The following is a 13,355-nucleotide window of genomic DNA, read 5'->3' on the forward strand; positions in this document are numbered from 1 at the left end:
CGTAATAAACTAAAAATAACATTAAAAAAAAAAAAGAACTATCAATAGAATAAGTCACAAAACAAACTGGTAGTGAAAAGTAACACAAAATTAATTTCACAATGGAAAAATTGTAGCTGGAATACAATATATTAACACAAAACAGAACAGATATTATTACAGTCATTTCACTATCAAAAAAATAAATAAATAAAATAAAAATTAAAAGTAAATTTATGTATTACAAAACAAAAAACAAGTAATACAAAAAGAGGAAAAAAAAAGAAAGAAATAAAATAAATAAATTATTTAAAAATAAAGAAACAGTCAAACAAACGTATTTAAAATTGACAAAACACTAGAGTCCAGATCGTGACAGCTGTCATTAAGAAGTTGTCTGCACAATCTGTATTTGATATCTGACATAATAGTAACAAATTTTAAACTACACTCATTTATAACTACACCAATCAATAAAGAAAGTAAGTGATTAGGAAGGTAAATTAAAGTAAACAAACCAATGGTAGTAGTAAGCAGATACTATGTACAACTGAAAATTATAATCACTACTTTTTAACAATTCGTTTCGGACGAGAGACTGCAACTTAGCTATCTGGATTCTTCGAGACGTTAAGGACCTTGACTTCTGGAGATTTTAAAGGTGAAGAGGATACAGCGTCGAGTTCAGCGAGTGATTCAACTTGGTGACGCGATCCATCTGGGGCTATGAAGAATATCCGTCCATCCCGGGTCCAACACTTTCCAATGCCGAAACGCTGCCGTGCTAAAAGGAACACATCGTGCCGTGTCTTCGTGAGGAACTCCGATTGGGTTATGCCAGTGCCTTTAAATTTTGACTTGGCAAACCACACCTTATCCCGCACGCTAACATCACAGAACTTAACTACAATTGGCCTATTCCGGTTGGCTGTAGACTTACCAAGCCGATAGGAAGATTTGATGCTGGAGCTTGAGAAGTTTGTTAAGTCCAGATGGTCTGCAACGAGACTAGTAACACGAGCACTGGTGTTCTCGGCTTTTTCTTCTGGGACTCCATGAAGAAGTAGTATTTTGCGCCTTCTTTGCATTTCCTGGCGGTCCAACTCCCTTCCAAGAAATTCTACCTGACGCTGAAGAGTGCTGAGAGCAGTTATAATGAAGCTTCTAAACTGCGTGAACTCCGTTGAAAGTGATGGTGTGTGTGTAGCAACTGATGAAGATGTCTTTTGTAACTCATGTTGAAATTCGTTCATTTTGGTATTAAAGAGTTCCGACATGGCAGACAGTGAATCTTTGATTGACTCCATGGTTTTAGCAGTGATTAATTGTTATTTAACTTATTATTTTATTGTTTATTGTAAAGGAGATTGTAAGCTGGTAGGTAATGTTATTTAGACGTACATGTATTATATATAATGTATTTTTAATTAAATAAAATTTAAGAGCTCACTAAAAACGTTGCAACTTGTTTGTGCAACGATTGTGACTTGAACCTAAAAATTTGAAATTCTCTTTTAAATAGAGCGGAGTTGAAGGATGAAAGAGTATTGAGTAAAGTAGATGGAGTATATGAGTATTCCTGCGATAGCGAATTGGGAGCCACTTGAGCTTTTTGCGAAAGTCGGAAATGTGATCATATTTACGGAGACCAAATATGAAACGAATGCAAAGATTTTGAAGGCGCTCAAGCTTGTTAAGTTGCTCCTCTTGTCAGCATAATCGAGAATTGGTAATAGGAGGCTCTGTGCAACCAAATTTTTGGTGGGAATAGGTCGAAAGTTACGCAACCTTCGGAGCGACCCTACAGCTGAAAACATTTTTCTGCTTATGTTACTCACCTGTGGTTGCCACGATAAATGTTGATCAAAAATAACCCCTAAATTTTTGCATTCGGTACTAAACGGTAAATCAACACCATCCAAGCGCACAGTAGGTAAGTTCGAAAAAGAAATGCGTGATATTAATTTGGAACTTCCGATGACAACAACTTGACTTTTTGTAGGGTTTACTTTCAATCCAAAAGATTTTGACCATTTAGCAATTTTATCTAAATTTTCATTTACTGATTGAATAGTTTCAGCTAAATCGGTAACTTTACTCAGTGAGTATATTTGGAGATCTGCATACAAGTGGTAGAGAGATGTAATATGAGAGGAGATAGAATTAATAAATATTGAAAACAAGAGAGGAGATAACACGCCACCCTGCGGCACGCCAGCAGTAATAGGAGACCAGTTGGAGAAATAACCGTTAACTCCTACACGCTGCCGACGCCCACGCAGGTAAGAATGAAACCAATTACTTGTGGAGATATGTTAAGAGAACCGAGAATAGCAAGAAGGATATCAAAGTCCACAGTGTTGAAGGCATTACTAAAATCTAGTAATGTCAGCACCGTAACTTGTTGATTATCCATTTCTAGCCTAATATCATCAGAAACCTTGATCAAAGCAGTAGTCGTACTGTGACCAGGTCGGAAACCAGATTGTAAAGGGTTCAGAAGGATATTTTTGGAAAGGAAATAATTTAATTGAGTATGGATGAGACGTTCAAGGACTTTCGAGAGAAAGGGAAGGATAGAATTCCTGAGGTTCCTTTTGGGTCTGGTTGTTTGAAGAGACTGGACTGTTTTACCTTTTGTATTGTAGTTTGGAGATTGATTTGAGGTGCCGGCTGTCGCCACGACGGCTCGATTATCAGGCTCTAACTGATTTGAAATAGATCCCAGCTCAGCAGTCGAGGTTATTCTATGTCGAACACCACCAGGACCAATTATGAAGATCTGACCCTCTTTGGTCCAGCAATTAGACACACCAAATTGTTGTCTCGCTGCCATAAATGCTTCGTGCCGGCTTTTTGTCAGGAACTCGGAAAGTGTGATACCTGTGTTCTTGAGACTGGCTTTCCCGTACCAGACTTTGTTACGCAACGATAAGTCCTGAAATTTGATGATTATAGGCCGTGGCTTATCCTTTGTGGGACGACCTATGCGGTGACTACGTCTTGTGGCAGCTGGGACTAATTCAGGCATTTTGATATGCTGAGATAGCATCTTGACGGCGGCGGCTGTAACATTCTCACTTTTAGACTCTGGGATACCATGGATTAAGAGAATTTTCTTTCTACTCCGCATCTCAAGTAGGTCATGCTGCTTAGATAACACTGACAATTGAAGTTAAAGGCTTTCTAATGCAGACAGCACAAAATTGCGAAAGATGGTAAATTGAGCTGCAATATTGGATGTAGAGCTAGTCGCAGGTATGGCAGTTTGCAGGTTGTGCTGATATTCAGCCATTTTAGTGTTGAAGTGCAATGACAACTCCTCAATGGATTCTTTGATAGCTTCCATAGCTTGTGGACTTTTTATCAACAAACAAGTAACAGTAGTGATATGTGGTGTAAATATATATGTATATTGTGGTAATTTATCAATGTATTAACTGGAATGGAGTTCAGCTGGCAGGTATTGTTAAAAATTAAAGTATTCCAATCATTAATGTCTTCTTTTAGTAATTAATTTTAATATTAAATATAGAGCTTACAGAAACAGTTGTTGTTTATTGTGCAGCTACCCGAAAAAAAAAATTTAATAGTTGTTGCGTGCTTTTACCTTTTTGGAATCCGAATTGACTTTCTGTAATAACATTATTTTTAGTGAAGAAGTTTGTTAATTGATGAACAATTACTTTTTCAAATATTTTGTTAATTAAAGATAGTATGGCTATGGGTCTATAGTTTTTTGTGTTATCGTGTTCTCCCCTTTTATATATTGGTCGAATAATGGATGTTTTTAACATATCTGGGTATTTACTTATTTTTTATCGATATATTTATCGAGTGTGCTATTACTGGAGAAATGGATTCTTTTATTATTTTAAGGTCACTTATGCGAATATTATCTATACCTGGAGACTTATTTATACTTAAATTAGAAATTATTTTATTTATTTCAATAGCTTTTACTGGAATAAATCTTATAGACTGAAGGAAATTTTTAACGTAGGAGTCTCGATTTAAGAAAGAAATATTACACTGATGCTTAATAATATCAATTTCGTCTGCAAAAGAAATACAAAATTTTTCACTTAAGTGCTTAGTAGTTGCGTTAGTATTACTTCATCAATTGAAGATTTTTCTTTTCCTAACCACACGTTTACATACTCCCATATTTTACGAGTATCTGACCCTGCATTAGTTATTAATTGTTTCTTATAATTATTTTGTGCTGCATTAATAGCCTTATTAGTCTTATTCCGCCGTTTTGTATATTCCAATCTATAAACACTATTTGGATTATTTTTCCAACGTCTAAACAGATTATCCCTTCTTCTTATCATGTTTTTAAGATTATTAGTAATCCAAGGATGATTTTCTCGGCTGGTCTTATCAACGTAATTTACAATTTTAGAATTCAATTTATATATGGAGTTAAATATTTCATAAATTTTTGTATACAGCAACAAGGGACACATAATAAAAAAGTAAGTAAAAGAAAGACACATAATATTTAAAAGAATATTCCAGTTATATTTTTTGAGTTCAGTTATTATCTTAGAGTTATTGTATATTACTTTATTTGTAGGTTCTTTTTTATTTTTTTCCGTTTCTTTTGCTATACAAATAAAATAGTGATCAGCTAATTTACAGTCCAATATGGATGAAATACTATATATTACAATTGGTTATAACATAAATATGGTCAATACAGGACTTACATAGTTTTTCTAAACGAAATTCTTCTCTTGTCACTCCATATATCTGTCTTGAAAGGCCACAGTTACTTAGAGTATCTTCATACGATAAAACTAGAGGATTATTATACTTAAATAAATCTATATTTATATCTCCAACAAGGATTATTTGCTGATCTCCTGGTAAACCAGTTAGATGTTTTTGGATATCATTTAGAAATGCAATTCAGAAATTCCATTTTTATCTGGAGGTCTATATATACAGAATAATGTAAACATATTTTTACCACATAGTATTTTCCTCAAGTTTTCACATTCTTCTATAGTAGTCGAAATTTCTTTAAATTTAATTAATTCTTACAGTAAATCATTATACCTTCTCCTCTTCTAGATTTCCTTAATTTATAGAATATTTCGTATCCTTGTAGTTTGTAGCTTAGTATATCCTCTGTAATGTTTACTTCAGAAAGTATAATTATGTCAATCGGATCTCTAATGTTATTCAATGTTATCAATAGTTCTACGTGATGTTTTTTTAAAGATCTAATGTTGATGTGGGTTAGAGTTAGATTACTTCCTTTTTCTATCTGCTTAGTCCAACTTTCAAAATTGGGGTATCTATTCAAATTTATAGGTTGCAAAAAATCTATATTATTTGCCATCATTATTATTTTTTTTTTTATTATTCAGTTGGTTGTTTATAAGTTTCAATTATTTTGCTCATTTGTCTCCTTTATCAATAACTTCTCTATATCTGATGTTGAAAATATTGAAAATTTTTTACCTTTTTCATTCTTCCTGCAAAAAATTCTACCATTTTTAACCCATACATATTTATAGTACGGTTTTAATTTTTGTTTGGCATTCCATAAGAGTTCTCTGTTATATTTTGTTAGATCTTCATTTATAAATATCGGTGTACTATTTCTGTTTGTGTATCTGTAAATATCTGTGTTATTTCGAGTTTTCCTTCTTTTTTCCCACCATTCTTCCCTAGCTTCAATTGATTTAAATTTAATTACTATTTGGGAGCCATCTTTATCTTCGTTATGTTTTGATTTTTTGTTTTTAGATACTCGCCATGCTTCTTCTATTTAGTCAGATTTAACTTCCAGTTTATTAGCAATCATACCTAGAACATCCGATAGTTTTTCATCTGCTTTTCGTTCTACTCCTACTACCACTATATTTTTATTTTTTTCAGCTTGTTCAATATTGTGCACTCTCATTTCTAAAGCCTCATTTGTTTTCTGTAGAAAGTTACATTTATTTGTTAGGTCTTCTATTTTTTTCTCACTTTTCTTATAACATTTGAGTAGATCATTATGCATCTGCGGCAACTCATCGTATTTTTCTGCATAAAATTTAGTATTTTCGCGAATCTCGAGGATTATCGCCATCTTGTTATTTAATCCTACAAGTAATTGACTTGTCGTGACAGTGCTTGGATCAAAGTTAAGGAAATCGTCTTCTTCATTTCTTCGCTGTGATACAGGATCAGAAGAAGGAGACGGGGTTGTCATACTTTCTTCATCAATATTTTGACAGTTCGAGCACTTTCCACTCGTTACAATTTTAGTTAAATTTTTGAGGCATGATCTTGTTTTGTGGAAATAACCTCCACATTTGCCTTTACATAGAAAGTACTCATCTTGTTTTTTAATTGAAATAAACAGTTTACATTTCTTGCACTGGTACTGCATGTTAAACGCACATAAGTCATTAGCAACAAATGTTACTATTGCAGACAATACGTGTTCACTCGCCGAGAGCTAACAGCATGGAAATAGAATTTCTTAAGAAGCTTTATTATGTCTCAAAATATCATTGAACATTAATTACAATACCATAGTTAGTTAGTTAGTTAAAATACATTTTTTTTTCGCGGGTAGGTGCTTAAATAGTAAACACACATTATTTTATGCTCTTGCAATTTTTATTAATTTTAAATAAATTTATGACTATATAATATATATGGAATTGATCTAAAAGTCCTTCAACCTACCAGCTTTAATTCCTTATAAGAAAATCCACACACAGTGAGCAAAATATTTTTATTCACTATTTATAATGGACGCACTTAAAGTCACTATACGTGAACTAAGAGAACATTTTGACACAAAAATGGCTGATTTTCAAAGGAGTCTCCAAGCTTCTGCTAACCCAGCTTCAAGTCCCACATCCAACATCGCTGCTCAATTCAATGTATTCCGAACCTTCGTAATGAGTGCTCTGGAAGGTCTTCAAGCTCAACTCGGACTTTTGGCTTGTAAACAAGAAGAATTGGAGATGAGGACTCGAAGAAAAATCCTCTTGGTTCATGGCATCCAAGAGAGCAAGAATGAAAAGGTTGCCTCAGTTGTTGTTGAAGCTCTCTCGGAACGTCTTAAGATCTCCGACTTAAAGACAGAAAGCATTAGCCGTTGTCACCGTCTGGGGCGGACTAAAACTAACAAGCCTCGGGCTATTCTTATAAAGTTTCGCGATCTTGGACTCAGAAACAAGATCTGGTATGCAAAAACCGGTCTTAAGAACTCCGGCATAACTTTGTCAGAATTCCTGACCAAGGATCGGCACGGCGTCTTTACAGCTGCACGACAGCGATTTGGTGTCGATAAATGCTGGACAAGGAATGGGTATGTGATTGTTATGGGCTCTGGTGGTGCTCATAATAGGATTACTACTTTAACCGAGTTAAATTCTTTGCCATCTTCATCCGGTCAAATTCCTTCAACAAACTACGTTACTGGTGCTAGTGCAACAACCTCTGCTAATATACCCGTGCATAAGGAAGGTAAATCTTCTTATATTAGACCCAAAAGAGTAGTTAAAAAGTAATTGTATGTGCTGGTTAAGTAATTTTTGTTTCTAGCTTCTCTTAATAATAATTTTCCTTTTATATGCCTAAATGCATGTAACATATACGTTGTTTTCGCTTTTACTATTACGTTGTAGTTTTTTTTGTATTATATACCCACTTCTCACTTTTTATTAGTAGCATAATTTTACTAACTTCACCTTATCTTATATATATATGTCTTTAATAAACAATTGTGATTTGTGCGTGATAATATGTCAGTTGACATTATCAAAGTCGACTAATGTCACAGACAACATCTGCTGACCATAGACTATAACTGTGTATTAAGTCAGTTTTACACTATCAATAAAATTAAATGCACTTAATTATTGATGGATATCTACTTGTTTACGTCTTGTATATTATATTGTTTTTATTTTTTTAATCTACATTTTTTTTTTTTTTTTAAACTTTTGTTTGTCACTTTTGTTTTTTTTTCCTTGGCTTCTGTATACTAAGGTGAAACTTGTTTTTCTGCCTGTTGTGGTAGTTATATTTTTGATTCTTTATTTATTTATTTTTCTTGTTAAAATAGTTTTATTTTGTTTTAGACTTTTAGTATATTTTAAATGTAAGTGCTTTTGGTACTGCTTTTAGTACTGCCACTGCTTTTCTCTCTTTATTATTAGATATTACTTTATTTTTATTTTTATTATTAGATAGTTAGCTTGCATATTGTTTTTAATATGCTCGTATGTCTTACTCTCTTAACTTATTATTATTAGATGGTTATTTTGCTTATTGTGTCTATTATGCTCGTATGTCTTTCTCGCTTAACCTTCTGTTTTATGTATATTTTAACAATTATCTCGAGTGATATCTCTCATGATTCTGGTGGGTGAAAGGACTTTGTGTATTCATATTATTACTATTTTTTTTTTTTTTTCATTTATCGTTAGTATTTTATTTTGTCTTTTACTATATCTTATTATTATATATTTATTCGCATATTTTATAGTATACAATTATGAGTATCGATGATATTGAATGTAATATTTTTTCAGACGACGACAGCAATAGTTTCACCACAGCTTTTTCCACGGATAATAGTTTTCACAGTTCTTATTCTCCTCTCTCCTTGTCACTTGATAATGCCTTCTTTTCTATTCCTAAAAACTTTAATGTAGTTCACATAAACGCTCAAAGCATCCCTGCTCATTATTCCGACCTTTTATCCTCTTTTGACAACTCCAACATACATGCTATCCTTGTTTCCGAGACTTTCCTCAAACCCTCCTTGCCTTCTTCCTGCTTCTCTTTGCCCAACTTTCATCTCATTCGAAATGATCGAGTGGGTAAGGGAGGTGGAGGCGTGGCAATTTATATCCGAAACCATATTCCTTTTACAATATGACGACGACCTCCATGGTCGAGTGGTGTGTACACCGGTTTTCATGGGTACGCCACTCTGAGGTCCCGGGTTCGATTCCCGGCCGAGTCGATGTAGATTACCATTAGTTTTCTATGTTGTCTTGGGTCTGGGTGTTTGTGGTACCGTCGTTACTTCTGATTTCCATAACACAAGTGCTTCAGCTACTTACATTGGGATCAGAGTAATGTATGTGATGTTGTCTCATATTTATTTATTATTTAATACTTGATATGTCTGACCCGCAATATTCTGAATCTGCAGAGCACATCTTTATTGAAGTTCTATTTGGCCGTGTTAAGTTACTATTAGGTGTTTTTTACTGTCCGTCTCTTCACATTGATTACTTTAATTCCTTCGAACAATTATTGGGGCTTCATACGGCTAATATAGAACATTCAATTATTATGGGTGACATTAACACATGTCTCATTAAAAATGATGCACGTGCAAAGCGTTTGTTAAATATTGTCAGCAGCTCTAATCTTAACGTTCTCCCTTCGAAAGCAACTCATTATTTTCCCGGCTGTTCACCATCTCAGTTGGATCTTAGCATTGTTGCATCCTTGGAGCATGTAGAATGTCATGGACAATTTCCCGCAGAGACCTTTTCTTACCATGATCTAATATATTTATCATATAAAATTCGACCTCCTAAGATTAGGCCTACTGTGGTAATGCGTCGCAGTTTCAAGGATTTTAACAATGATGCGTTTATGAGTGAGCTTAGCCAAATTGACTGGGATTCTGTATTTAGAGCTGAAACGACTGATGACAAGTTAGATATCTTTAATCCGCTCCTAACTCAACTTTTTGATAAATACGCTCCTTTACGTCCCATCAAATTGAAAAATCTTCCTGCTCCTTGGTTAACCAGTGAAATTAGAACGTTAATGACTAAGCGTAATAGAGCCAAATTTAAATATAAACATAACCCCAGCACTGAAAATTTAATTAAATATAATATATATAAATTAAATACAAGCGCTTGCGTAACCGTTGAAGCAGGGTTTGTCGAGATGCTCAACGACGTTACATTCACAGTACAATTAAGAACAGTAATTCTTCTCAGACATGGAAATTTCTACAGTCGCTCGGTATCGGACGCCAAGCTTGCCCTGTCAATCCAAACCTTGATCTCAATGCTCTGAACGGATTTTTTGCTACTACTGTCCCTATGGATATCAAGGAAAAAATAAAAACGCTTAGTATTCTTCGCTCTCTACCTACTCCTAACAACCCTCCTTTCCAGTTTTCACCAATGGCGCTAAGTGATATTAGGGCTCATATTCTGGCTATCAGGTCTAACGCAATGGGTAGTGACGGAATCAACCGCAGAATGCTTCTCCTAATTCTTGATGAAATCTTACCTGTCATATCTCACATCTTTAACTCCTCCCTCTCTTCCGGTCAGTTCCCAAGAGCATGGCGTGTTGCTCACATCCTTCCAATTCCTAAAAATAAAAATCCAGTATCCTTTTCTCATTATCGTCCTATATCGATCCTTCCCTTCTTGTCGAAAGTATTGGAACGTATTGTGCACCGCCAGCTAAACGACTACGTTTTAATGTACAACATCCTCTCCGAATATCAATCTGGCTTTCGTATGGGCCACAGCACAGTTACCGCTCTGGTAAAAGTATGTGATGACTTACGTTCCAATATGGACAACAAGCAGTTGAGCATCCTTACATTGCTGGACTTTAGCAATGCATTCAATGCGGTTGATTTCGAGCTCCTGTTGGCTGTCCTCCAGTCCATCAATGTTGCTACGGACGTAACTGACTGGTTTCGTAGTTACTTGTTTGGTCGTCGGTAAAGTGTACACATTAACAGCCTCTCTTCTTCCTATCTCCCTCTCACAGCTGGTGTACCGCAAGGTAGTGTCCTTTCACCTCTCCTGTTTTCTATTTTCATTAATACCATTCCAAAAATCCTTTCATCGTCTTTCCATCTCTATGCCGACGATCTGCAGGTCTATGTTACTTGTACAGCACACGATATTGATGATGCCATCGCAAGACTCAATCAGGACCTGCTTAACATCTGCAATTGGTGCAAGGCGTATGGACTCTATGTTAATCCTGCCAAGTCCCAAGCCATTATAATTGGTAGCACCTTACAACTCTCCAAACTTAATTATAGCAAATTACCCGCTATTCTTTACGACAATGTTTCCTTAACCCTCTGTTCCCATGTAAAAAACCTTGGTCTCCTTATAGATACTAACCTCTCCTGGTCCGTGCAAGTTGCAGAAGTAAGTAGAAAGATTTTTGCCACTATTAGCTCTTTCAAACGTCTGAAGCACCTATTACCGGTTAAAACAAAAATTTGCCTGGCTCAATCACTACTGCTCCCAATACTGGACTACGCTGACTGTAGTTATACAGACCTAACAGAAGAACAGCTAAACAAGCTTGAACGATTACAAAACGTCTGTATCAAATTTATTTTTGCGCTACGTAAATTCGATCACGTCAGCGAATACCGTAACCAACTGAAGTGGCTTACAATTAGACATCGCCGCAACTTGCATATACTCTCCCTTCTCTATTCTATCCTTTATAATCCTCTATCTCCTAATTACTTAAAAACTCGTTTCTCTTTTTTAGGCACTGACTCTGATTGTCATCTTGATCTGCGGTCACGAAGTGACAATCGCTTAAAGATGCCAACAGCTCATACTCGCTTTTACAGTGAATCTTTTACTGTTAAAGCTGTGAAGCTATGGAATATGCTTCCCCCGGAAATCCGTCGCTCTAATTCTATTTATATATTTAAACGTCGTGTGAAAACTCACTATCTTTCCTTACAATAAGTAATGTATGTACGTTTATTGAATATGTATTATATATAAAAATGTTATATGTGTGTATTTATATTTATTTTTTACGTATCTATATATGTAAGTATATACATATACATATATTTATATGTAACGTATGTAGGTTATATATATTTTATATTAGTATGGATATTATAAGTCATTATTTTCGTTTATCATGAATATTATTATATTTTTATTTTTTGCACTATCCTGCTTCTGCTTCTGCAAATCCTTTCACCAAAGGTTGTCTGTTAGAGATTGCTTTAGCAATAAGACCGCCTTTGCACGCTCTTATTTTCTTTTCTTTGTTGTAATTGTTCTCTTTATTTGTATGTCCTTTCATTGTGTGTGCAATAAAGTATTAAAGTATACATCTAGTTAAGCTTAAATTTTATTACTATATTAAGTTAAATTTGTTTTGGACTGACTTTAACATAACTGATACATACTGAATGTGAGGCGGCGAGTGAAATATCAAAGTGTTGCTCCTCTTCATCTGATTCTTCTTCGTTTCCGGAGCTACCACCACCCCTTTTTTCGGACCCACTACCTCTATCATTAGGGCCTTCCTCTCGATCACTCAGCACTAAATAGCAAACTTTATTATATGTTGATAAATAGAAAAATACTTGAAAAAGAGCTGCTGTTTTAAACAAAATATTGTTTTTTTTATTAAATATTTATGATCAAAATATACACTGCGTAGGTAAATAGATCAGATCTGGTCAGAGAATCAATAAAAGATTGTTTGCTCAAGAATTTACTATTCTCACCATTATCTTCCATTATATGTCTTAAGAGTTCCCTGAGCAGTGAAATTTTTAAGGATTTTTATCTATAATCTTTTTCAACAGTAGGCAAACACGATTTAAAAAAATAAAATAAAATAGTAAATATTAACAAAACTTGACATATATCGCCAGCTGAAAAAAGAGCTGCAGCTGGCGATAAGCAAGGCCAAGGAGAAGGCCAGGGAGGAGCTTCTGGGGGGTCTTAATCGAGACCCGTGGGGGCGCCCGTACCGAGGTGTACGCGGGAGATTCCGCACTCAAGGCGCCCCCGTCACCGAGACGATGTCACCAGAACTCCTCCTGCGCCTGGTCGGGGAACTCTTTCCCCAACCAGGTGAGCATGTCCCTCCGCAGATGGCACCCCGCTCCGTGATCGAAGACGCAGTGGCTCCACCACTAATCACGGAGCGGAAGATGGAGATGGCCCTCAGTCGTCTGAGGGCCAAAAACACGGCGCCGGGCCCGGACGGGTTCCAGGGCGTGTTCTGTGCGGCGCCCTGGAATTCCTAGGTGCAAGGCTTCGGGAGCTGTTCGACGTATGTCTGTGCAGCGGGCAGTTTCCGAAGCCTTGGAAGGAAGGAAAGTTGGTCCTGTTGCCGAAGGAAGGTCGGCCGCTGGATTCCCCTTCGGCATACAGGCAAATAGTGCTGCTGAACGAGACCGGCAAACTCTTCGAGAAGATTCTCGTAGCCCGTCTCGTTTAGCACCTCGAGGACGTCGGTCCGGGCCTTTCAGAGGCTCAGTTCGGGTTCAGGGCGGGCCGGTCGACGGTCGACGCTCCGGACGCCCTGAAGGTTCGGACGACGGAAGCGGTGGCCCGGGGCAGGAAGTCCTGGCG

The 13,355-nt window shown here is 36.0% G+C and overlaps 1 protein-coding gene across 1 annotated transcript; it reads right to left on the minus strand.

The window, feature by feature from the left end:
* Window positions 1-584: 584 nt before the first annotated feature.
* On the minus strand, window positions 585-1,301 carry LOC124542680. The gene has a single exon (XM_047120605.1). The coding sequence runs from the start codon at window positions 1,284-1,286 to the stop codon at window positions 585-587; it is 702 nt and encodes a 233-aa protein (XP_046976561.1). The 5' UTR covers window positions 1,287-1,301.
* Window positions 1,302-13,355: the final 12,054 nt, after the last annotated feature.

Source organism: Vanessa cardui, chromosome W (assembly GCF_905220365.1).
Source record: "Vanessa cardui chromosome W, ilVanCard2.1, whole genome shotgun sequence".
NCBI lineage: Eukaryota > Metazoa > Arthropoda > Insecta > Lepidoptera > Nymphalidae > Vanessa > Vanessa cardui.